Source organism: Leptodactylus fuscus, chromosome 11 (assembly GCF_031893055.1).
Source record: "Leptodactylus fuscus isolate aLepFus1 chromosome 11, aLepFus1.hap2, whole genome shotgun sequence".
Classification (NCBI taxonomy): domain Eukaryota; kingdom Metazoa; phylum Chordata; class Amphibia; order Anura; family Leptodactylidae; genus Leptodactylus; species Leptodactylus fuscus.
This window is the reverse complement of record NC_134275.1, coordinates 53,910,609-53,935,492: the sequence shown is the minus strand read 5'-3', so window position 1 is coordinate 53,935,492 and position 24,884 is coordinate 53,910,609. Positions and strand designations below refer to the sequence as shown.

Sequence of the window (24,884 nt, the reverse complement as noted above, 5' to 3'; positions counted from 1 at the left end):
CTGGCGCAGGCTCGTAACTTATAGGCCTCGAGCAGAGCAGACTGCGCAGTCGCACAGGCCACGGAAAAATGGCCGCTTGCACAGTATTGTTAGCAGCCATTTTCCCGTGGTCTGTGCGTCTGCGCAGTCTGCTCTGCTCAAGGCCTGAGTCCTAGAAGTTACGAGCCTGCACTGGAAGAAGACATTAAAGATGACGCTGCGGATGAAGGCGGCGGCACTGGAGACACTGAGCTCTGGGGCCCACGTCCATCGCTGCGGGAGAACTCATTTGCATACCGGTAAAAACGGTATTTCTAAGGAACGGCACAGCGGAGACCACGTCTAAAGGTAAGAGACGAATAGACTTTCTAAAGGCTATTCCAACGTCTTATCCACAAAAAAAAAAAAGTTTTAATGGTAGAATCCCTTTAAAGAGTTACCTTCTTGAGATACATCATGGGTATCATGAGGTGCGGCAGTGCGTACTTTGGTGCATTGTACAATCTTTGGTTACTTATATGGCATTTTTTCAATATACCCTAAATTTAAATGAACCCATCCCAATAATAATAAAAAACAGTGTTGGAATGCTTACTGACTGTTTCCACTCTACATGTATCAAATGATAAAGAATTCAACAACAGAGACTTGGTATTTGGTACGGGCCACCTCCCATTCGTGGTCATCCCCTTATCCTACCTGAATTATTAGACTAAATTTATCAATTGGTATACACCTTACAAAATAAAAAAACAAAGCAAATGCGAAGAATTTCACCATATTATTTAATTCTTAAATCTACAAAAATAAATAAAGATGCAAATAAAAGACTTTAAAGGAATCGTCGTGTCAGACAAAGAAAAAAAAATCCCAATACAAATCTGGAAACTTGTCGCTCCTGAAATCATTACGGAATTCCATCTTAAAGGGACGCTCCGCCTTTGTACAGAGTTTTAGATCTGCGTATTATCTTCACGTCATGTGTGGTACCTTTGGAAATATTTCGCTTGAAATCATCGGGTGCCAACTTTGACGTAGAATAGGTTTTATACTCTAGTCACACTCAAAGCTTTTTGTGTTCTAAATCTCTGCTTGTAGGTTTTGCTCTATTTTGGGCCAGGGTACCGGAGAGGGGGGACATGGTTGCGGGGGGGGGGAAGAGGCCCGGAGTCGCAGAGCGGGGGGGTTATGGACAGGGGCCAGGGTCGTGGAATGGGGGTCGGGATCGTTGGAAAGGGAGCCGGGGTTGGTGGTAGAAAGGGGTCCGGGGTCCCGGAGGGGGGGGGGGGGGGACGTGGTCGCAGGGGGGGGGAGGGAGAGGCCCGGAGTCGCGAAGCAAGGGGGTTGTGGACAGGGGGCCAGGGTCGCGGGGGGTTGTGGACAGGGGTCGTTGGAAAGGGGGCCAAGGTCGTTGGAAAGGGGGCCGGGGTTGGGGCGTCAGGTGGTGGCAGGGGATACTGGGCAGTGAGAGAGGGCCCGCGCTACAGGTGGGTCGCGCAACGTGGGAACACTCCCGAGGGCAATGTTGCGAGTGCTGCTAGTATAATATATATATATATATATATATATATATATATATATATATATATATATATATATATTTTTTTTTAAATCTAAAAAAAAAATCTAAACAAAATTAAAAAAAAATAAATCTTAAAAAGAATAAACAAATAAAGAAATAAAAATATGGAGCTTTGGATGTGATTGGAGAAGTGTTGGCATAAAGTAAAATAATTCCAGCAGGTACAAGTCTCCCAACAGACGGGTGTGTTTTTGGTAATCCCGCCATGCCGGTGGATCCACATGAAGTTGCAGATTTCCTCCGGATAGTCACACACATTACAAGGGAAGATAATCCGAGAAATCACACAAAATTTTCATTAATGATTAAAAACAAAATAATAATAATAATAATTATTCTCCCTCACCTTAATGTCTTGTAGTGTTTAGTGGAACATTCCTCAAGGGCAATACAAAAACTAAACAATTGTACCATTTTTGCAAAGGGAAAATCCAGTCAATTTTTTTGGTTCCATTTTTTTTTTTTTTTAAATATTCCAGACCCCACTTTAGGGTTCGGGTGTCGCTCTGTGGTCATGTACCGATAATGTCGTTCTGCACTCGATTTATAAATCTGCCCGTACTTGTGGCGACGCCTCCGTCCCATTGCTATAACCCTAGTGAGGATCTGCCATATGGCATATGTTTTTATTGAGTCACATGGCGCTATTTTTGTCCATTTTCACAGATCTCTCCATACAATGCAATGAGGGATCGGTGAAAATCGCTGCCCCTTGGCCGTTTTCACCCACAATGGTGCAAACAATGACCAAAACAGAAGCAATGTACTTGATGGAGAAAAATTGGTGCAAATGTTTATTTGCACCATTATACTTCCGGATACGGTTTTCTACTAGAGCCTGCAGGCAGCACAAGGCGGGCTCCGGGGTCTGGGACGCTTAGAGAAACCAGATAGTGTTTTATATGACCATGGAAGAGGCCGGTAGGGGTGGAAAAAAATCAAAACAGAAAAAAGTGTGAAAAACTACACAGAGCATGAAAAAAAATCCCCAGTAAATACAAACCCTCGAGGCTTTGGATGCCACACTATAAAATGTTTATGAACAGTTATATCTGTTTCTGGGAAAGATGGGTGAACACCATATCCCCATAAGGTACCCAGCACAGCTTTCCTGGACCCCTGAAAGGCAAATCTTCCTATTTGTGCAATGCTGCACACCTGGATGGATGAACCACTGTGTATTTATCTATGCCTCACGCCTCTGGTTTTCAGGAATCTGAGAAAGCTGGGTCATTGCTAATTCTGTCAGTGGGCAGATGGCACGCAGAGCTGAAACACAATGTGACAGCTATTTAGGAGGTCATCCAGCTTTCCCGGGTACAGAATATTTAGAATTTATTAGGGATTTTTTGTAATGTCATAGTCCGAGTTGCCCTCGTGGAGATTCTTCGCACGTGAGCAGATAAATATAGTGAAATGGAGGCGGACAAGTCACTCGATAAGTAGTACAGGACGTGTCAGCAGATCGGAGCAAGGGCACTTAAATAAGGACACAAACAATGACACAGACTATGGCACCAGTGACAATACAGAAAATATCCAAAATGTCCATGTGACACCCTCAGAGGTGACCCGTGTCTCACCCCCGTCATGTACACGTTACAGCGGCGACTCTGCCCCCGGGGTCAGCGCCCAGAGCCGCAGCTCACAGTCTTGTGCCGTATATCATTTACTCCTTCACAGAAGTCCAGAGGGGATATGGATGGCTCATTCCTCGTCACCTGCCAGCAGGAACCCCAGGATGAATGTGCTCCCCCGCTGGCGCTCGCTCGCTGTCTGCTTGCCCACTAGATTTGGCGGAGGCCGGAGGAGGAGACTAGTGAATACTGTGGCTGCACGACAAAGAGAAGAAATGTAGTAATAAATAATGTAAAAAGAAAAAAATTATCCATGTGGTGGTCAAACTCCAATTTTTATTGCAATTTGCACAAAATTTTTGCAAAATATAGGGGCCACACGGTGGCTCAGTGGTTAGCACTGCAGCTTTGTAGCACTGGAGTCCTGGTGTTCAAGTCCCGTCAAGGGCAAAAAAACATCTGCAAGGAGTTTGTATGTTCTCCCCGTGTTTGCATGGATTTCCATCCCATATTCCAAAAAAGACATACTGATAGGGAAAAATGTACATTGTGAGCTCCATGTGGGGCTCACAATCTACATTTAAAAAAAAAAAAAAAAAAAAAATTTTGCAAAATAGATTTTTGCCGAAAACGTGAGGATGTACAACACTTGAAAAACATGGTGACGTTCTGACAGATACAGCACCACACCTGTCCGCCCAATGTTTGCAAATGGTATGGCACCTTTAAAGGGATTTTACCATTAAAATCAATACGTAGGAATAGCCTTAAGAAAGGCTATCCTTCTCCTACCTTTAGAGGTTTTCTCTGCGCCGCCATTGGTGGAAATCCCGGTTTTTCATCGGTATGCAAATGAGTTCTCTCACAGTACCAGGGGCGTCCCCAATGCTGGAAGAGAACTCTCCTGCGCCGCCTCCATCTTCTCCAGGAACGGCCTCTCTGCGTGTCGTCTTCTGGAGCTGGGTTCAAACTTCTAGGCATTGGGTAGACCCGACTGCGCATGCCCACAGGCCACAAGAAGTGGCCATTTTCTTCATGCCCAGTCGGCTCTGCCCAAGGCCTAGAAGTTTGACCACCAGCGCCAGAAGAAGACGTGCAGTGAGGCCTGAAGAAGATGGAGGCGGCGCTGGAGAGTTCTCTTGCAGCATTGGGGACGACCCCAGTGCTGTGAGAGAACTCATTTGCATACCGACGAAAACCGGGATTTATACTGAACGGCGATGCGGAGAAGACGTCTAAAGGTAGGAGAAGAATGTGTTATCGACAAAAAAATTTGATTTTAATGGTAGAATCCCTTTAATAAAATTCTATTGCACTTTGCAGAAATACCTCAATACAGCTCACGGCCAGGGGTGGCGCCATTTCTGGAAGAAAGCAGCCATGTTATTCTAATCCTGACAATCTCCATCGAACATTGGGGGGCAAATACAATTCATTAATAGGAAAAGATCATGATCAGGAGGACGGACAAGGCCCATTTTATATTATTTTGTGGTCTATACTTTGTTTTTTTTGTTCGCGCACTACTGTATAGCTGCAGAAAATTGGTGCAAGCAAATAGAAGAGCCCATGGCAACCAATCAGATCCCAGCTCTTACTATTCATGGGGGCGACCAAGATCTTCCATGATTGGTCAATAAGTGTTTGAGACCTCTCTGCATCCACTGAATTAAATGGGTCCTTCACTCCTTACATTTTATGGCCTATTGACTTTAGATCTGTGAGGGTCTTATAGCCAGGACACCCACAGATCAGCTATTTCGGAGCAGTGCAGCTTGCAGTGACGTTTACATCAGCGCCCCTGTGTTGTATATCTAGGCCTGCGTTCGATCCTTACCAATCAGGCTGGCGCTCAGGTTGTTCTCACTGGTAAACTTCAGCAGCTCCCGCAGAAATGACATCAGGTATCGGAAAACGTTCCGGTGACATCGAGGGAGTTGAGCGATCACCTACGGAGAGGAAGGGGAGGCGTCAGTAATGAGAAAGAATCTGCGCAGGCGCTGTCAGTACTCTCCGCAATGTACCTGCCGGCAGAGCCGCGTGTCATGTGAACAGTCGATGCATCTCTGGTAGAGCTCATAGCAGATCACCGGCTCCGGTAATGCTTCCAGGAAGATGAGCAGAGCCTCCGCTACAGAATGGTTGCTTCCAGCTAGGAAGGTGACGTTAAGGAGATTCGGAACAATGTATCAGTCTAGTGGATTCCGATGTGACCATGAAGCTTTACAAGGCACCTGCTACAAGATCTGAGGGCTCGGTTGTGTTATATGAAGTTATAATACAGTATATGATGTGTATATTACCAGTGCCCAGCAGTAACTGGGGTATGAACAGTGAAGTGAGATGTAGTGGATGCAGCTTTAGCTGTGCACTGTGCACGGACCCAACTCGGCTCAGGACTCTTACACACAGCTTGTGCTGTAAATGGAGGACAATGACATGATAGAGATGAAGGTCCTACAATCTACAAAACTAGTAACGTGAAGTAATGCAAACCCTCCAGTTCGGGTCTATAGAGATAAGCCGCCCCAAAGGTCATGGGTCAGGCTCTTGTTTAGGACGATTTATGTCATGGTAACAGACTTCAATACATGGACTGTTACAATGTAAGAAGCTCATAGCTCTTCCATTACATCAGGGACATTATACCTAGTCAATAGTGTATACATGCAACCTATATATGAATTTATATACAGTATGCAGGTGCATTTACAAGATAACCCAGCACTGGGTCTCTATTATTTGGTCAGAAGGATACGGATGGTATCTGGGATGCTGGTATCTAAACAGTCAATGATCTGCTGCAGCTCCTCTTGTTTCCCGGGTGTCTGGAATAGATCCTCCTGTAAGAGAATGAACGTGTCCTAAATATATCAATGAGCAATCAGAGGGATGGGTGTAGCAAGCCCCTCCTCCTGCAACCTACTTCCTGGAAGAGAGAGGGGGTTAATATGTCCACTCCAAAGCAGTGGAGTCTGTCATGTGATCCTTTCCTGGTCTGCGGGTGGATGGATGTGCGGTTATATATCCCAGCCAATCGATTGCCCCCCCTCTTGTTTACCATTATCAGGGTATCTGTAAGACCCCCCCCACTGATAGGTCAGGGGTTTACTCCGATTCCCCACAAACCTGGCGACAGGCGTTCTTGTACAGGTGATCCACCAGCAGCCACATCTCCTTAGGGATCTTCAGGGGTTTGTCAGTAGTACCATCCACCTCCTCCGACATCTGCAGAACGGCTTTCTCCTGGGGAAGGGGGGACATTAGAAATATTATATAGTGGAAGGATGTCACTATACCGCGATGAAACAATGGCCGCTAGGTGGAGGACGTCACCCATGTGGCTTATAATCTACTATCTGCAGGGGAGGGTCACGTCTCGCGACAATAAGCAGCAGCCGCGGGCCTAGCCGAAAACCAGGAAGAAATCTGCAAATATTACAGAAGTAATCTATCTATCTATCTATCTATCTATCTATCTATCTATAGGCCATGGCCTCCTGCGTTTCCTTCGCCCGCACACCCGGCTGTCACGGTTGCAGCAGCAGAATAAAGTCACTTCCACAATTATTCACCGGACATTAAATCTCACAGCCACAGCTTTTGACTGAAGGATATAAAAAAAAAAAAGCAATGACAATATAAAATCTGGAGTTTTATTAATAGCTGTAAAAAAGCCGCTGGTAGACAGGAGATATTCTAATTGTCGCCATTAGGATCACGGCAAACAAGGATCTTACAGATTGGAATCGCAGCGGTCCGAATACTTGCTCTAAAAATAAGCGGCATGAGAAGAGGTAGAAGCCGCTTATCTCTTACTCTACTGATATGCCATGGATCATTGTCAGAACTGAGACTTAATAGAAGGTGAGGTGGTTAGAAAATTAAAGGGGTACTCCAGTAAATTCCCATTACTCTGTATTCACAGGATAGGGGTCACTTGCTGATTGTTCAGGGTCCGAACACTAGATTGGGAGATGTGACTGATGCATCACGTCCACCACTACTCCATTCATTATCTATGGCAGCCCTCACCGATCTCCGGCTGTCCCACTCAAGTATATGCTCCATACAGTGAAGGTATACAAGGGACCCCCAACAAACAGCAAGTTCAGCCCTATCCTGTAACCGAAATACAGAAAGAATCAAGAATATACGAAAGATTGACACACGAGGCCGCCATATAGGCACACGTCACACGGACATTAAGGGGGGGATCTCCTGGGGTCATCGCAGTCATATACAGCGGCGGCTTCAGTCAAAAGCTGCTCTCAGGACACAAACAGGAGATCTACAGGATTCACAAAGCAAAGTGACTACGAGACGACGCACAAAGCACAAGACGACTAGTCACAGACAGACAGAGGGGCGGATCCTGAGCCCGGTGGGGGTGGGGGGCTGTTACCTTCTCTGAAAAGCTGTCTTCTCCCTATGGGCAGAGGGTAAGCAGGTGGAGGAAGAGAGGAAAAAAACATCATATCAATAAAAAGAAGGGTGAACATTCGGGGGCGATGCAGTGACCTGACATTACCACACACTAAGGGGGGCGCTGTGGCATTCTTAAAGGGGACATCACCTGGCGGTCACCACAGTAAGTAGATATATGCGGGGTACAGGTGTCCTGGGTCTCCCAAAACTGGTCACTGGTCGGAATACCCCTTTAAAACCCTTGGGTACTGCTCAGAGATTTCGGGAAAACGGACTTGGTTTGCAGCTTTACACACAGAAGCAGACACTGCGTTGCAAGGATTTCTCACAAGATTCCCCCCCCCCCCCATTGTATGTGCGAGCCCCATAGATATGCCAATAACTCAGCATACAATCGGGGCACGAGGGCGGCAGTCTCAAGATATGGCCCAACAGTAATAGGACTTCAGGCCGGCATTTTTTTTTTTTAACCCTTTGACATTCACTATTTACAGCTTTCTTTAAAAGTTGCATCTGCCTATTATAATCCACCCTTCAGGATGCTGAGAAAGTTGGATGAAAACTATTGATTAGATGTCATGGTCAATAGTGACTACAGCACCTATGTAGTCAGATGGAGGGGGAGGGGGTCACCGGACACGGATATCTACTATGGCAGCCATATTGGTGCTCACTAAACTGTATGGAATAACAATATACAAGGTATTATATAGGAGTATCATTATACAGTATTATAGGAGATTTTTTCGGGAATATATCAGAGAATGTTTCACCAAGGACAGAGGACATGAGATATTCTGACAATCACTTGACATAAGAGACAGTGGATCCTCACCAGGTCGATGAGTTTGGTGACCGGGATTTCCCGGATCGGTCGCTTCATTCTGCACAAGGCTTCCAGGGACGTCCCGAAGGAGCTGACCAGATAACTGCCGCTGATGGTGAGGAAGTAGTCCTTGCCCCGGTCCAGGTGAAGGACAAGGATATCCTCAATCATGTCTTGACCTGAGTTGAGTAACGTCACCGAGTCCTTACTGACATAAATGTCCAGACTAATCTCCACCGACTCATCTGTGACCGGAAAAACAGACTTCACTAAACAAGAATTCACATTTCACACAACACCAAGATGGATCCTGATGGACACAGATGGAAGGGAATGAGTTTGTGTGCGCTCTCTGTGCTCGCTCAGGTGTCTTCTGGGTTCTCCATTCCCCCCCACCATGTTGTCAATACATATTAAGGGGTAAAATGAGCATGTGACTGACAACAATCTCTGTACTGTACTAGGGAGTAGGTGGGTGCTATAGCAATGTGTAAATCAATAAAGAAGTCAGTACAAAGACTCAGATCTTCTGTTGTACCAACAAATTGATAGGGATTGTCATCATTCATCATCTCGGAACCCAAAGGGGATCACAATGTAAACCTGTAGGCAGAAGCATATTAGGTATCGGCCTCATGAGAGATTAACCCTATCAGGAGGGAACGAGGAAACGCACAGGAACCCGAGAGACACATCTTATACAACTCCATAGAGATGATGTCCTTGGGAAAGGCAGGTAATGAAATAGATGCTTAGCTATAAGACAGAGGGAAGGATATATCAGAGAGAGAGAGAGAGAGAGAGAGAGAGAGATAGAAAGATAGATAGATATAGGAGATGGATAGATAGATAGATAGATAGATAGATAGATAGATAGATAGATAGATAGATAGATAGATACAAGATAGATAGATAGATACTTACTTGGCTCCAGGTATCCCTCGCAGGGCTCGGCTCGCAGCCAGGGCTTGCAGTACTGGGAGTCGTTCAGTTTGGGAATGAAGGAGAAGTGACAGGGGACCTGGCCGTCATTCTGGATGACAAACTTCTCTTTCTGGAGCTGCCGGAATCGCACGCGCTCAAACTTAAACTGTGAGATGGAAACAAAGAGATTAATAAAAACTGAGCAAATGGCAGAATATACAGACGAAATATATTAAGGGCAAAACACGAGACCTATTAGGGGCAGGTTATACACCTACGAGACATGGCAGGGTATACACATGAGATATATTAGGAGCGGGGTTACACACAAGACACTTGTTAGCAGGTCCCATAGACAGTGTCATAGAGCGCCATAGAGGAGATGTATGAAGGAGGTTCTTCAAGGAACCTTCCAGTCTAATAAAAAATAAACTCAATCTTAATAGGTTTATCTAATAGATTTGTGCCACATGACTGATACAGCTACTTGTATTCTGTCCAAGAGATATAGGGAAGAAATGCCACAAAAGGCACAACATCACTCACTTCTGTTCTGCTGAGCTTTAAGGAGGGGAGGAAATCGTTCTCCATCCTGTCCATCATCCGCACAATGTCCTCAAACGCTTTCCTGTATTTCCGCTCATCCACAACTTTGACCTGTGATAAGAAGAATCTTGTAATGGAGAAGATAAAGCTATACGGATCATATGAGAAAGAGGGCCAGAGGAGGAGGACGAGGAGGTCCCAGCACCACGTATGAAGGAGGTTCTTCAAGGAACCATTCAGTCTTATGAAGACTAAGCTCAAACTTAATAGGTTTATCTAATAGATTTGTGCTTTAATTTCTCAGTATTGAAGATGGCTGCTCCATGTTACAGATTGGTTGGGGTTCTCTACAGTTGGATCCAGTCTGGACAATCCTCTGAGCTCACGTGTCCAGTCTGAAAAATTTTGGCAAACTACATCTGGATGCAACTGTAACAAACCCTACCCACATACAGTGTATATAAGAAAGCTCAGCGCTCTCCATCCGTCCTTCAGATACTGAGCAGTAGTGAGCATGCTCGGCCTCAGCGGAGCTTACAGGTCATCCTGACAATTGGCGGAGATCCCAGAGGACGTCAGATAAAGAATTAGTGCTCTAGATCCCTGTAATCTAGTATATGACATAATCCAGAAAGTCTGAAAATCCTGCAGAGGACTGCAGTGTAAAAAGAGATTTTACAAAACCAAGAGCAAGAAAAGTAACAAGGAAGCGAGCATCTGATAATCCAGAATCGCCTACAATCGGCCGCCTCTCTGCTTCCCGTAACGTCTCCTTACCCCAATGCTGAAGAGCGAGCTGACGGGCTTGTGGTCGCTGGTTTTCAGCTCCATGTGGCTACGGTATTTGAGCTGCTTGACGCTGCTTCCCCTCCATAAAACGCGGTCGCACCAGGCAGGCACACGACATTTCCCACTGGGTGGTAAAAAGACAGATAAGTTATAGGGGACAATGGTCCAGAAACAGCGCCACCTGTGTTCATGGGTTGTGGCTGCTCAGACATGATATGCCAGCAGTTATACTCAGAACCAGAAGGACATTGGCTGGATTCACTACACGGCTGACACTTAACGGACATAAAGATGGAAGAATATGCAAAGAATATCCACAAGGTGGGGCCATTGTACAGGTGCTATGCAGCCCAAGGGCAGATCCCTACACTATTCAGGGGTGTCATTTGCCTTACAGAGAGCACTGGATTGTCTTAGGAGATTTCTGGGCATCAGTATCGGATTGGTGTACAGAGCCTGAAATCGATAGTGCCATCTACTGAACAGTGGCAGTGCCAAAGTACTGCAGATTTGCTTCCATTCACTGGGAGTCAAGTTGCAAGAATGGTCATTACATAGTGGATGGAGTCGACTCCAGCTCCATTCACTATATAGTCAGGGCAACCTACAGCAGCTGAGAACACACGACCAGCTATTGATGTTTATCACCCAATGTGTACCTGGTTTAAAGGGATCCTATTATTGGATAGCCTTTTTTCTGACTAACACGTAGGAATAGAGTTAAGAAAGGCTATTCTTCTCCTACCTTTAGAGGTCTTCTCCGCGCCGCCATTCGGAATAAATCCTGGTTTTCTTCAGTATGCAAATGAGCTCTCTCGCAGCACTGGGGGCGGTCCTCAGCGTTCAAAAAGCACTGGGGGCATCCCCAATGCTGCGAGAGAACTCTCCAGCGACGCCTCCATCTTCTTCAGGAACGGCCTCTTCACGTGTCTTCTTATGGCAGAGGCGGCCAAACTTGTAGACCTTTAGCAGATTTGACTGCACATGCCCACAGCCCACAGGAAAATGTCCGCTTACTTACAGCGTAAGCAGCCATGCTCTTGTGGCCGGCAGGCTTTTTTTTTTTTTTTTTTAATGTAGATTGTGAGCCTCATATGAGGGATCACAATATACATTTTTTCCTATCAGTATGTCTTTGGAGTATGGGAGGAAATCCATGGGGAGAACATACAAACTCCTTGCAGATGTATGTTGTTCCTAGCGGGATTCGAACCCAGGACTCCAGCGCTGCATGGCTGCAATGCTAACCACTAAGCCATCGTGTTGCCCTATGCACAGTCGGCTTTGCCCTAGGCCTAGAAGTTTGAAGCCTGCACCGGAAGAAGATGCATAAAGAGGTCGTTCCTGAAAAAGATAGAGGCGTCGCTGTAGAGTTGTCTCGCAGCATTGGGGACGCCCCCAGTGCGGTTTGAGCTTTGGACCGCCCCCAGTGCTGCGAGAGAACTCATTTGCATAATGAAAAAAAACCAGATTTCTACCAAACGGCGGTGCGGAGAAGACATCTTAAGGTAGGAGAAGAATAGACTTTCTTAAGGCTATTCCTACGTGTTAGTCAGAAAAAAAAGCGTTTGTATGATAGGATCCCTTTAAAAAAAAGCAATAAACCTAACAGATGGAAAGGTTTACTATTGTTCCTTGTACAACACTCTGAATATTTAAGGGAATCGGTCACCAGATTCGGGGCAGTATTTCCATATGCTGGTGGTTTTAGGGCCTCGAACCCCGTTCCATCTGTTGCACCGTTCAGCAGTGCTATAACACACTCAGCTCTGCTACATCTGTATATAAAGAACTGGTTGTGTTTAATAAAGCAAAATTGAATCTGCACCTCAAACACTGAAACAAAAATAAATTTGTCACGTCTCCTCCAGACAAATGTAGGAATGGCGCTGCCGGGAGGACGGGGCTCGTATTCGTAGCAGTGCAGAGCGGGATCGGTGTGAATGGACGCCTTGTTAGTTTCACAGAACTGGTATGCAGAGAACACAGGAGCGTGGTGAATGTACAATTCGTTTTGCTTGGGGTGAGAACACACACGACCCTCCCAAATAACCAAACATTTCCGCCAACACAAACACGCCGGACTGAAGAGAGTGTCCATTCATGTGTGGCAGCAAGAAACGGAGAACGGAGCGCGACACAAACATAGAAGATAGATGTAATAACGGAGACACGCGTGTAATGGAAAGTTTGGGGTAGGACTAGGCAGCGAATTTGGGCATGACTCCCATCAACCTAAGATTGCCACGTTGTGACACTTTCACTATTGTGCGTGAATGGAGTCGCCCTCAATTGTAACAAACCCTCAGCTATGGAAAAAGGTTATAGGGAGGTTTAAAGGGATATTTTGGGGCTTTGTTCATTTAGGATTTGTCCTTTAGCATAAGGACATCAACTAAAATTTAGAGGGGTCTGATACCCAGGTCCCCCATGGATCATCTGCCATAGGGCATAACCCCATGGCCCTTTAACATTTGAACCCTGGACCTGGTAAATCAATTGCAGCTCCCTGAACAACACCTTTAATATTTTATGACCCCCGGTGTTTACCTGGAATCCCATCGGTCTGTTTTTGGGTCGTATTTATATGTCGGAATAAAACTGATGGCGCCTTCCATGAAGTCCGTGAAAACGTTTTTATGGTTCCTTTGGATGTTGAGCTGCAGGAACAAGAGAAAAGACAGATTAGGAATAAGGGGGCAGCCAGATACGAGGCTGGGGTCATTATTAAAAGGGTTTCCCATCCTTAAAGGGGTTGTCCCATAACAAGGATCCTAACTATACTGCTAGTTTATGTGGATATAAGACTTTTCCTAAATGCATTGCTTTATTAAAACTGCTTTGTTTGGCCGCTATCTTAATTTATTCACTTCATTGTTGACACTGGCCCTTGGGATTATCTGCTCATTTGTCAAGTGAGGTAGCTGCCTGCTCTCAGGGGGGAGGGAGGGGCTGACAAGCAACGGAGCTCCTTATATAGGGGAGGGGGGAGGTGAGAAGTCTGGGATTACTGAGCTGTCTATCTTCAGCTTTTACACTTATCAGACGGTTTAATTGAAATTGGCTGATAAGGGCTGAGATAAGGAGTCCATTACCTCTGTATGTAATGCAAACTGACTCAAAGCCAGCTCTGCTACATCAGTTTCCACATCAGCGTTATACTGTAGATCATAGCAGATAGCAGAGCAAGTGAAACCCCGCCCACCAATGTGCGAGAAATCCAGGAAGTGAAGAGAGTACAGAGCCTTCAGGCTGCAGAACAAGAGTTATGGGAATACCCCTTTAAGATAGGTCAGCAATTAAAGATGGCTGGGGGTCTGACTTTGTCGCCTCTTTGCCATTTATCAAGCACAGCAACGTACGTTGTAGAGTGGTGGTGCTTGGTATCTCATTCCCATTTGCATGAATAGGACTGAGCTGTGAACAGGTCATGTGACCAATGCGGTGTTAAGGAGGCCGCTTCAAACAGCTGATCCTCAGCGGTCCCAGGTATCAGATCCCTGCTGATTTTCAACTGATGACCTATCCCCTTTAAGGACAGGCTTCAGGGATACCACCATGAACCCCTCATAACTCCTGGTTACCTGATCAAATGTCAGCAAGGTGCTGATGTCATTCTTTGCAATCATGCTCTTCACCTCGGTGGCGTCGTACTTGCACAGCCGGTAGTTCAGATCTCCCAACCAGATAACGACACTGCAGAGATTACACAAGAATGAAGTCCGTGAGGGTGTCAGACTACAGCAGTAAAGCAGACACAGGAGGGTTGTCATAGGGATGCGGAGGAGATCGCTGCCATGTTTCTACGTACTCATGCTTCATGATGTTTAATGACGGGATGTTCTGCTCTGGGAGATAGAAGTTCAGCCGGGCACAGATGTCCTTGTAATCCTGGTTCCGCCTCTCGAAATCCTCCACATGTGCGGCCAAGTGAGAGTTGACAAAGCAGAAAGAGGTGTTGTGGAAGACGAAGCGCACGGCCACTCCACCCTTGTTACCCTAAAGAAAGGGGCGGTATGAGAAGCATTAATGGATCAGTCCAGACATAAGTATATGAGTCTCATGGATTTTGACACCCGAGAGCTTTAGACGAGAAGGATTTGGGGCTTGAGCACTGTAACTTTTTAATGTAGATTGTGAGCCCCATATAGGGATCACAATGTACATTTTGTTTTCCTATCAGTATGTCTTTGTAGAATGGGAGGAAATCCACGCAAACACGGGGAGAACATACAAACTCCTTGCAGATGTTGTTCCTGGCGGGATTTGAACCCAGGACTCCAGCCCTGCAAGACGAGCCTCCGGCAGAACCAGCGTTGATTGGCCGAATGCTGTACACTGGCCAATCAACGCTGGCCAATGCATTCCTATGAGAAAAAGTAAGCTCCCTCGTAACAGCAAGCTGCCAGCTCTCCCTGTACAGTACGTGATTTAGTGTGCAGTGTACTGTACTGTATATGGTACAGTCTTCCTCGGCTCCGAGCCGCTGCACATTAAATCACGTTGATCCGTTCCTATGCGGCGTCGTATAGTACATGTTCCCGACTCACATCGAAATTCGGTTTACGATGCCGCATAAGAACGGATCAACGTTGTAAGTCGAGGACTACCTGTATGTGATTTATTCTACATGATAAATGCCATAAACCTTAAAATGTATGGGTTAATCTACACCTAGGGCCACTAACGTTGTGTGCCAATAATATTCATTTCACCAGTACTAACCAGTCAATATTCAAGTAATAGGTGCCAAGCTGCAGTACCCCAGTGTCACCACTGCATAGTAGATGGCGCTGCAGCTGTGTGCCCATTCACAGCCTGGATTGCAGCAGCAAAAATTAGACAAGATTTCACTGAGTCTTTCATTAGAAACCCCCTGAAGCACCCCAAGTAACCCCAAGAATAAGAGATCATTTACCATTTTCCCCATGATTCCTGTTCCCACAGATTCAGACGCCACTTCCTGAATGTGCCGGTAATGCTCCTTCTTGGCGAAAACCAACATCATCATCCCCACCAATCTGATCAGGCGGATCTGGAAGACACAAGGAGACATACTGAGGAGGTCTGGAAGGAGATGGAGACCAGGATGGGACCATAACAAACCTGTAAAAATGCCTATGGTTATGTGTTATACTCCATTCACACCCAAAGCTGCACTGACAATTGCACTCATTCCTAAGCTATGACTTCTAATACACTCCAGCGTCTTTATACAGCGTTCTCTGCTGTTAGGGAAAATTTGCCAAAATCCAGCCATCAGATCACCACCATGGACACTAGCGCAAGTGTCAGAGAGGACTGGTGTAGTCATAGCCGTAAACCTGAAGAGGCGCTGTAACTCACCTTCTTGTACTTGGCTTTGGGGTGCAGGCTCTTCTCTACGGCTTCCAGCCATTCCTGCTCCTTCCCAGAATCAAAGTAGAAGAAAGCCTCCGTGCTGAGGTCCAGCTCCTGGAAACTGAAGGAAAACCCAAATTCAGACACGACCTAACACCCCTTACCCCATTTACCTACTAACAGACCCAGAAGGGTTAATAGCCGTAACAAGGATACAGAAGATGAAGAGTCTTTGTCATGGCCGAAATGGCCACTAGATGGAACCTGAGGGGTCTGCTTCACAGGAAGTCATTTATCACATTGGATATTCCCTTTAAAGGGGCGGGGACTCTGATGATGTCATACCACTCGTTCATGAATGCAGATGCCTTTAATAAGGAGTTCAGAAGCCATGACTCTATACAAATCTCCGTGATGGGTTCAGAGGTCACAGGTGAGGTGTCAGGAGCACAAGCTAGATGTTGCTGCGGCTCCTAATCAGATTTAGGCGTCTTCATGGTAACATAACACACAGTGCAATCCTGCAGACTTGTAGAATTCCACGTTCTTAAATCTACCCCCTGCTTGGTAGAGTAGCCCAATACAGTGGACAGATAGAAGGGAGGACGACTACAGGATCAGACTACATAGGGATCGTAGTCTGGTACCATGGAGATGAACACTCTGCACAGGAGCTGCAGACACAAAACGGCAGGGACTGTTTCTTTTTTTTATATTAAGACATCACAAAGTTGTGTCACCGAGAGTAAAATATCAGGAGAGGTAACACAAAGAGGAACAAGTCAGCCCTACAAACGGGGATATTACACTACAGCGTCCTACACGTCACCTCTCCTGACCTTCACTAACCCCAACAGATACGTAATCCACAGAGGCCTAAAGAAAGCGGAACTTCCTGTTACTGCAGATGTGTGAGAAGTCTACAGGAGATTACAAGAGATGGCGGTAATAACCTGAAATAATGACACCATACGGAAATCAGGACGGCGGAACTGACAGAGCAACTATATACTACAAAGTAATGAATAAGGAAACGGGACATGGCGGAAACATGGAGGTATTGTGTACATAGCAGGTAGTATTATAGTCCTTATATTCTTGTATATAGGAGCAGTATTATAGTAGTTATATTCTTGTATATATAGGAGCAGTATTATAGTAGTTATATTCTTGTACATAGGAGCAGTATTATAGTAGTTATATTCTTGTACATAGGAGCAGTATTATAGTATTTATATTCTTGTGCATAGGAGCAGTATTATAGTAGTTATATTCTTGTATATAGGAGCAGTATTATAGTCGTTATATTCTTGTATATAGGAGCAGTATTATAGTAGTTATATTCTTGTACATAGGAGCAGTATTATAGTAGTTATATTCTTGTACATAGGAGCAGTATTATAGTAGTTATATTCTTGTACATAGGAGTATTATTATAGTAGTTATATTCTTGTACATAGTAGGTAGTATTATAGTAGTTATATTCTTGTACATAGGAGTAGTATTATAGTAGTTATATTCTTGTACATAGGAGTAGTATTATAGTATGTAGTTATATTCTTGTACATAGGGGCAGTATTATAGTAGTTATATTCTTGTACATAGTAGGAGTATTATAGTAGTTATATTCTTGTACATAGTAGGTAGTATTATAGTAGTTATATTCTTGTACATAGGAGTAGTATTATAGTAGTTATATTCTTGTACATAGGAGTAGTATTATAGTATGTAGTTATATTCTTGTACATAGGGGCAGTATTATAGTAGTTATATTCTTGTACATAGTAGTAGTATTATAGTAGTTATATTCTTGTACATAGGAGTAGTATTATAGTAGTTATATTCTTGTACATAGGGGCAGTATTATAGTAGTTATATTCTTGTACATAGGAGTAGTATTATAGTAGTTATATTCTTGTGCACAGGAGCAGTATTATAGTAGTTATATTCTTGTACATAGGAGCAGTATTATAGTAGTTATATTCTTGTACATAGGAGGTAGTATTATAGTAGTTATATTCTTGTACATAGAAGCAGTATTATAGTAGTTATATTCTTGTACATAGGAGCAGTATTATAGTAGTTATATTCTTGTATATAGGAGCAGTATTATAGTAGTTATATTCTTGTACATAGGAGGAGTATTATAGTAGTTATATTCTTGTACATAGGAGCAGTATTATAGTAGTTATATTCTTGTACATAGGAGCAGTATTATAGTAGTTATATTCTTGTACATAGGAGTAGTATTATAGTAGTTATATTCTTGTACATAGGAGCAGTATTATAGTAGTTATATTCTTGTACATAGGAGTAGTATTATAGTAGCTATATTCTTGTACATAGGAGCAGTATTATAGTAGTTATATTCTTGTACATAGGAGCAGTATTATAGTAGTTATATTCTTGTACATAGGAGTAGTATTATAGTAGTTATATTCTTGTACATAGGAGTAGTATTATAGTAGTTATATTCTTGTACATAGGAGTAGTATTATAGTAGTTATATTCTTGTACATAGGGGCAGTATTATAGTAGTTATATTCTTGTACATAGGAGTAGTATTATAGTAGTTACATTCTTGTACATAGGAGGTAGTATTATAGTAGTTATAGTCTTGTACATAGGAGCAGTATTATAGTAGTTATATTCTTGTACATAGGAGGTAGTATTATAGTAGTTATATTCTTGTACATAGGAGTCAGTATTATATTAGTTATATTCTTGTACATAGGGGCAGTATTATAGTAGTTATATTCTTATATATAAGCTCATAATGTGCCTTACTCTGCAGGGGGCAACACTGAGCACATGAAACAAAAACGTCTTGTTTAATAAAACATTAACTCTACACTCTGTCCATTATAGAAGAAACAATCTACTTGGCCATATTCCTAAGGGGTTAATATTAGGAATGTGCACCGCATGTCCATATAAAACCACTTCCAAAACATTCCTAATTTGCTCCGCTTGCCATTAGACAATTTCCTTGTTCTTACCCGATCACATACACATCCGGCGGGTCTGGATCGGCGTGCAGCCACGGCTCTAAGCCACCGTCAGGGGACTGCCCATTGACATTCCAGGTTCCTATAAAGAATCTGTAAAATCAGATGAAATATCTTTCACAATCCTTGTGGGCGGCAGTACGGGCTCACAGCTGGGATACTTGGCAGCGACAACACTCAGGACATCCACAAGCTGCAGCCAACTAATCCCCGTAATGTGAAATTCAGCAAAAAATTAAAGGGATTTTTTATGCCTTTTATGGTTTCTTAGAAAATGCATTAAACTTTATTGATACTAAAGAATACGGGTCATATTGGGCGATGGCTACTGCAGATGTTGAAATGCGGCCATTTTGGGAGGCACCTATAACTGGCCAGAAGAGGGCGACTCAATGATTTAGTTATAGGAGGGTACTGGCTCACCTTGTGGAGCTCTTACAGGCAATGATCCCTGGGAACAATATGCAAATAAGCAATACACTCTCTATTGCCACCTATAGGTAGCTACACTACAAATCAATGTGCAACTTATTAAGGAGCCTTGAATATTTTCCATAAGGTCAATTACAGACTGCATCGTACCCAGTGCTGCATTCACAAATCTAGCTTCAGAGCTGCAATCCTCCAGACTCCTCTCACACATACCTGAAGTTTTGTATGTTGACATAGTCCGTCTCTCGCTTTGTCAGGATGTGCTTGATTAACCCTTCCCTCTGCCCAGACTGGCTGGTAGGGACCAGGAGTTTCCGCATACTGTTACTCATTTTAGGCCTCCCCCACGCATCGAGGTCCCTGTCCCGAGGCGGCCTACAGAGACAGAACAACATGGTGACCCCTGGCAGTCTGACACTACAGCAGGTACTAGTACTTATAAAAGGATACATGCAAGCTGCTTCATATGGGGCACATGGTAACCCCCTTCTTGTGATTAGTGGGGTCCTAGTGGTCAGACCACATGGACAGGGCATGGAATACCCCCTTGAAGGGGTTGTGGTGTTCCCTATTCACAAGATAAAATAATTAGTCGCTGACACCTACCCCTGGTCCTGGGGTTTGACAGCGCTGGACCCTTTCCCTCCAGCCCATGGACTGCCTGGGTCACGAGACACTGTGGCCAATGCTGGGTAGCGGTGCCATGCATGCCTAGGGATTAGCCATAGTGGTCCCCTGACCTGTTGCACTTCCAGTCCCAACAATCCGGGGGTAGGGGAGGGGGTGTCATTTTTTTCGCAAATTTTACTTCACCCCTGAGTCCTTTTAATATCTGCATTTAAAGGCTAAAACCCCAGTCCTGCTCTTAGAGTTTTGCTACAATGTATCAGTGTTGATAGGATACAGAACAACTGCCCTGCCACTGGGGGGCGCTCTAACAGGAAGACTTGTGGTACAGGGAAATCCTGCTCTGGAGGAGAATTCAGCTTTTCTTGATGTGTGAACAGGTACAAGCTGGTAAGCACAATGAAATCGGCCCAGGAATCCTCATCGCCCGTCACATCTGAGAATCCGGCATCGGTCAGGTCTCATTCATCTCATTCTTAGCACATATAGTATATTCTAGAAGCTTCCAGGACTTGGGATGAGAACACTGACACCGGAGAGATGACAGATCAGAAGACGCTCTTGTATTAAAGCTACTTGATGTTTTGGCGCCTCGTTCCTTGTATACCCTCTCCTGATCCCTGTATTCCCATCCCCCCCTCCATCTTCACACTCCCTCTGAAGAAGCTAATTACATATTGTAAGGTGATGAGTAATCCTGCAAATAATTGACTGAGCCTATGACATTACATCACCATGTTTACTCCATTCACAGCCAAAGCTGCACACGAGAATATGTCATCACCTCCATTGTTGTGCCATGTCTAGATCTTGCACAGCTTGTCAGATCTTAAGGGTCACTAGGGAGATGAGTTTATGACAGGGCTACTTAACGTCCTGTGGGTGGTGGAGTGAATTGCAATACCAAGTATAGCCACTATACAACATGTGGCGCTGTGCTTGGTATTCAGTGAAGAGGCTGCAGTGCACACACCAATGCTGCGGCCTCTTCAACTTACGGTCTGTCCGGAAGAGGTGGAGGAGGGGGGCGGCGGTTCTCTCCGTGATCCCTGCTGTTGATTTTGCAGATTTCTCCTTTTCACGTGATTCGCATTGCTGAAATTATCGTCAAATGCAGCATTCCCTAAAATATAAGAGAAGTAGGAGACTATTAGTAAAGGACACGATTCACACGTTCCCCGGTAACCTACAGGGTTACATGCAGCTTGCCGGACACAGCGCATCCATGTGGTTGTGGCTGCGTTAGGTACTGCAGCTAAATGTTGTGCAATAAACTGCAGTACCAGGCGCAGCCACATGGAACCAGGAGGCGCTGTGTGGTAATCTACTGGCTGTAGCGTGGCAACTACAACAAAAGGAAGCCTCTATTCTTTACACTGCTGACTGTATCCACAACTAGCGCACTATAGTATAGGCTATGAGAAAACGGAGATAATTTCCTTTATAGTTATCCATTACCTGAGGCCGGGGGCTGCGGCATCATCACGGGGGCACTTATCTTCTCCGCTGGTTGGTACCAATTCGATGACTCTTTCTTATCTGGTCGAGGAGGTTTACCGCGAACTGGTCCTGAGACAGAGAATTAAGGGAGGATTCAGAGACATAAATTGGGGGCCCGAACCAATCAGGGGTACTTGCTGTAGAGTCACGGCACCACAATGTCTCTGTGACCGTGGTACGGTACTGCAGCCTAGCCTCAGTCACGTGAATTTTCATCAGCTCGGTCACATTTATTAAAGGGGTTTTATTGGACTTACAGTACACAGTATATTAGAAATGATCATCAACAGGTCACCGGTGGGGGCTGGATAGCTGGGACCCCACAGATCAGCTGGTTGAAGAGGCTGCAGTATTTGGATGAAAACCAAGCACAGCGCTGTACGTTGTGTAGTGGCTGTTCATGGTATTGCAGATCAGCCCCATTCACTTCAATAGGACGGAGCTGCTGCTGTACCATGTGACTAACGGACATGATGTCATCGCCAAAGGAAAGAAGTCACACCACTTGTGAATGTTGCTGCTGATCAGTGGGGAAACCTGGGTATGATCCCTATCGATCACATACTGTTGATACCCGGGACCCCTGCTGATCAGCTGTGTGAAGAGGTCACAACATGTAGATGAATGCAGAGCTACAAAAAGGCCATGTGACCGGCGATCATGACATCACATGGCCTGTAATGCAGTAGTGACACTCAATGAGTTCCGGTCTCTTCAGCATGTCAGACCGCTAATCTTATATCAATTAATAAGTGCCAGGTAACCCCGGCTAAGATCTCTGTTTGCGGTCAGTGAATGGAGACATTCAAAGACTGAAAACCCAAACTGACTACATGGCGCCACTTTACCTTCTTGTAGGAGTCGCACTTTGCTCAGTAGCTCCACACAGCACTCCTCATCTGGGATCTCAAATAACCTCTCCGAGGACCACGGATCGGCCTGGATCCGGACCTTACAGCCACCTGGAAGCAAGCATAAGAGGTACAAGAGGTAGTCAGAACCTACACAGATATTTAGGGGTAACCAAACATGGGGTCCCGACATTGGTAACGCTGTAATGAGCAAATAGTTGTTTAATGATTTATCAAAAGAAGGGAATCAAAATGTATCCACAGAGAAGACGCCCGCCCCTTTAACTGATTTCCCCACAACGGCAGCAGGATATGATCGGTTCTGCTGAATTCTAGATCTGCACCATTAGTTACTTCACTCCTCAGATTCCTGCAGGGAGTTTTTTTTTATTCTTCACTTTTGTCCTCAACTCGAACCAGGAAATCCCATAAAACCGCTGTATAAAGCATTGTAATAGCACAAAGCCAACAAACAGGTTTCCCAGGCGGCATTTACTTACAGCAACCTGATATAGGGCTACAGAAATAGACTCCACACCCCATAGCCCGAGCAAAGTCCTGACCAGAGCGTGACAAAGTACTGTATGTAAGAGGAGTGATGGCGGCGATATGTTACATTATTATATGGTATTGTTACAGGGGAGTGTGCTTATTATATGGCATGTAATAAGGAGAAATAAGGAGGTATATACTATATGTTTATCGAATACACTGTGTACATACATTACTTATCCTGTACTGATCCTGAGTTACATCCTGTATTATACTCCAGAGCTGCGCTCACTATTCTGCTGGTACAGTCACTGTGTACATACATTACATTACTTATCCTGTACTGATCCTGAGTTACATCCTGTATTATACTCCAGAGCTGCGCTCACCGTTCTGCTGGTACAGTCACTGTGTACATACATTACATTACTTATGCTGTACTGATCCTGAGTTACATCCTGTATTATACTCCAGAGCTGCACTCACTATTCTGCTGGTGCAGTCACTGTGTACATGCATTACATTACTTATCCTGTACTGATCCTGAGTTACATCCTGTATTATACTCCAGAGCTGCACTCACTATTCTGCTGGTGCAGTCACTGTGTACATACATTACATTACTTATCCTGTACTGATCCTGAGTTACATCCTGTATTATACTCCAGAGCTGCGCTCACTATTCTGCTGGTACAGTCACTGTGTACATACATTACATTACTTATCCTGTACTGATCCTGAGTTACATCCTGTATTATACTCTAGAGCTGCACTTACTATTCTGCTGGTGCAGTCACTGTGTACATGCATTACATTACTTATGCTGTACTGATCCTGAGTTACATCCTGTATTATACTCCAGAGCTGCGCTCACTATTCTGCTGGTACAGTCACTGTGTACATACATTATATTACTTATCCTGTACTGATATTGAGTTACATCCTGGATTATACTCCAGAGCTGCGCTCACTATTCTGCTGGTACAGTCACTGTGTACATACATTATATTACTTATCCTGTACTGATCCTGAGTTACATCCTGTATTATACTCCAGAGCTGCACTCACTATTCTGCTGGTGCAGTCACTGTGTACATACATTACATTACTTATCCTGTACTGATCCTGAGTTACATCCTGTATTATACTCCAGAGCTGCGCTCACTATTCTGCTGGTACAGTCACTGTTTACATACATTACATTACTTATCCTGTACTGATCCTGAGTTACATCCTGTATTATACTCCAGAGCTGCGCTCACTATTCTGCTGGTACAGTCACTGTGTACATACATTACATTACTTATCCTGTACTGATCCTGAGTTACATCCTGTATTATACTCCAGAGCTGCGCTCACTATTCTGCAGGATTCTGAGAGTATGGAGTATAAAGCTAGATGGCTGTGTGTTGCTCATCTATGTATGAATCACATCTGTTAATGCCAAAGGTAAATCTTGCCATATAAACAGTACAGGTAGGTGATAATCCTCTGTGCTGCTGTGAACATTCCATGCCATGATACTCGAAAATTAAATACGACTGTTCTTTCTAATCTGGAGTAGACTCACAGCACACATGGGGACAGAATATTCTGGCGCTGCCCCCGGGATGGATTATACAGCAGGTAATGAGCTCATTAAATCACTTCTGGTCAAGGGCACAAAAAGGACAAAGACAGATTTACACTTCCCGAGTTGCCGCTTGTAGGTGTGTCTGGAGCTTATACGAGGAGTCCTGGGCTTGTGTATCAGGTCTCTGCTTACTGTCACATCCAAAGGCTAAAAACCTGTCTCGTTCACCCAGGTGCAGGGCGTGTTACAGTGTATCTGAGCTCTCCATTGTACTCAGCCCTGTTCTAGTAAGCAGCAATGAACTGAAGCACAAAATACCCGTGATCAGGTTTCCATTCTTCGGGTTCTCTTGGGGACCCAAAAAACAGAAATCCAATCCGATTAAAAAATGGTTACCCATAAAAACCCGC

At 44.6% G+C, this 24,884-nt stretch overlaps 1 protein-coding gene across 1 annotated transcript in view; it reads right to left on the bottom strand.

The window, feature by feature from the left end:
• Positions 1-747: 747 nt before the first annotated feature.
• OCRL (OCRL inositol polyphosphate-5-phosphatase) overlaps positions 748-24,884 on the bottom strand; it is a 35,589-nt gene continuing 11,452 nt past the window's right edge. The window contains 21 exon segments of the mRNA XM_075258832.1: positions 748-3,393; positions 4,976-5,087; positions 5,163-5,290; positions 5,897-5,981; positions 6,268-6,384; positions 7,544-7,567; positions 8,402-8,637; positions 9,317-9,482; positions 9,863-9,973; positions 10,640-10,775; positions 13,202-13,311; positions 14,236-14,347; positions 14,463-14,650; positions 15,570-15,686; positions 15,998-16,112; positions 18,991-19,092; positions 19,645-19,806; positions 21,057-21,085; positions 21,087-21,181; positions 21,517-21,627; positions 22,407-22,520. Coding sequence (XP_075114933.1) covers positions 3,269-3,393; positions 4,976-5,087; positions 5,163-5,290; positions 5,897-5,981; positions 6,268-6,384; positions 7,544-7,567; positions 8,402-8,637; positions 9,317-9,482; positions 9,863-9,973; positions 10,640-10,775; positions 13,202-13,311; positions 14,236-14,347; positions 14,463-14,650; positions 15,570-15,686; positions 15,998-16,112; positions 18,991-19,092; positions 19,645-19,806; positions 21,057-21,085; positions 21,087-21,181; positions 21,517-21,627; positions 22,407-22,520 — 2,495 coding nt within the window. The 3' untranslated portion in view covers positions 748-3,268.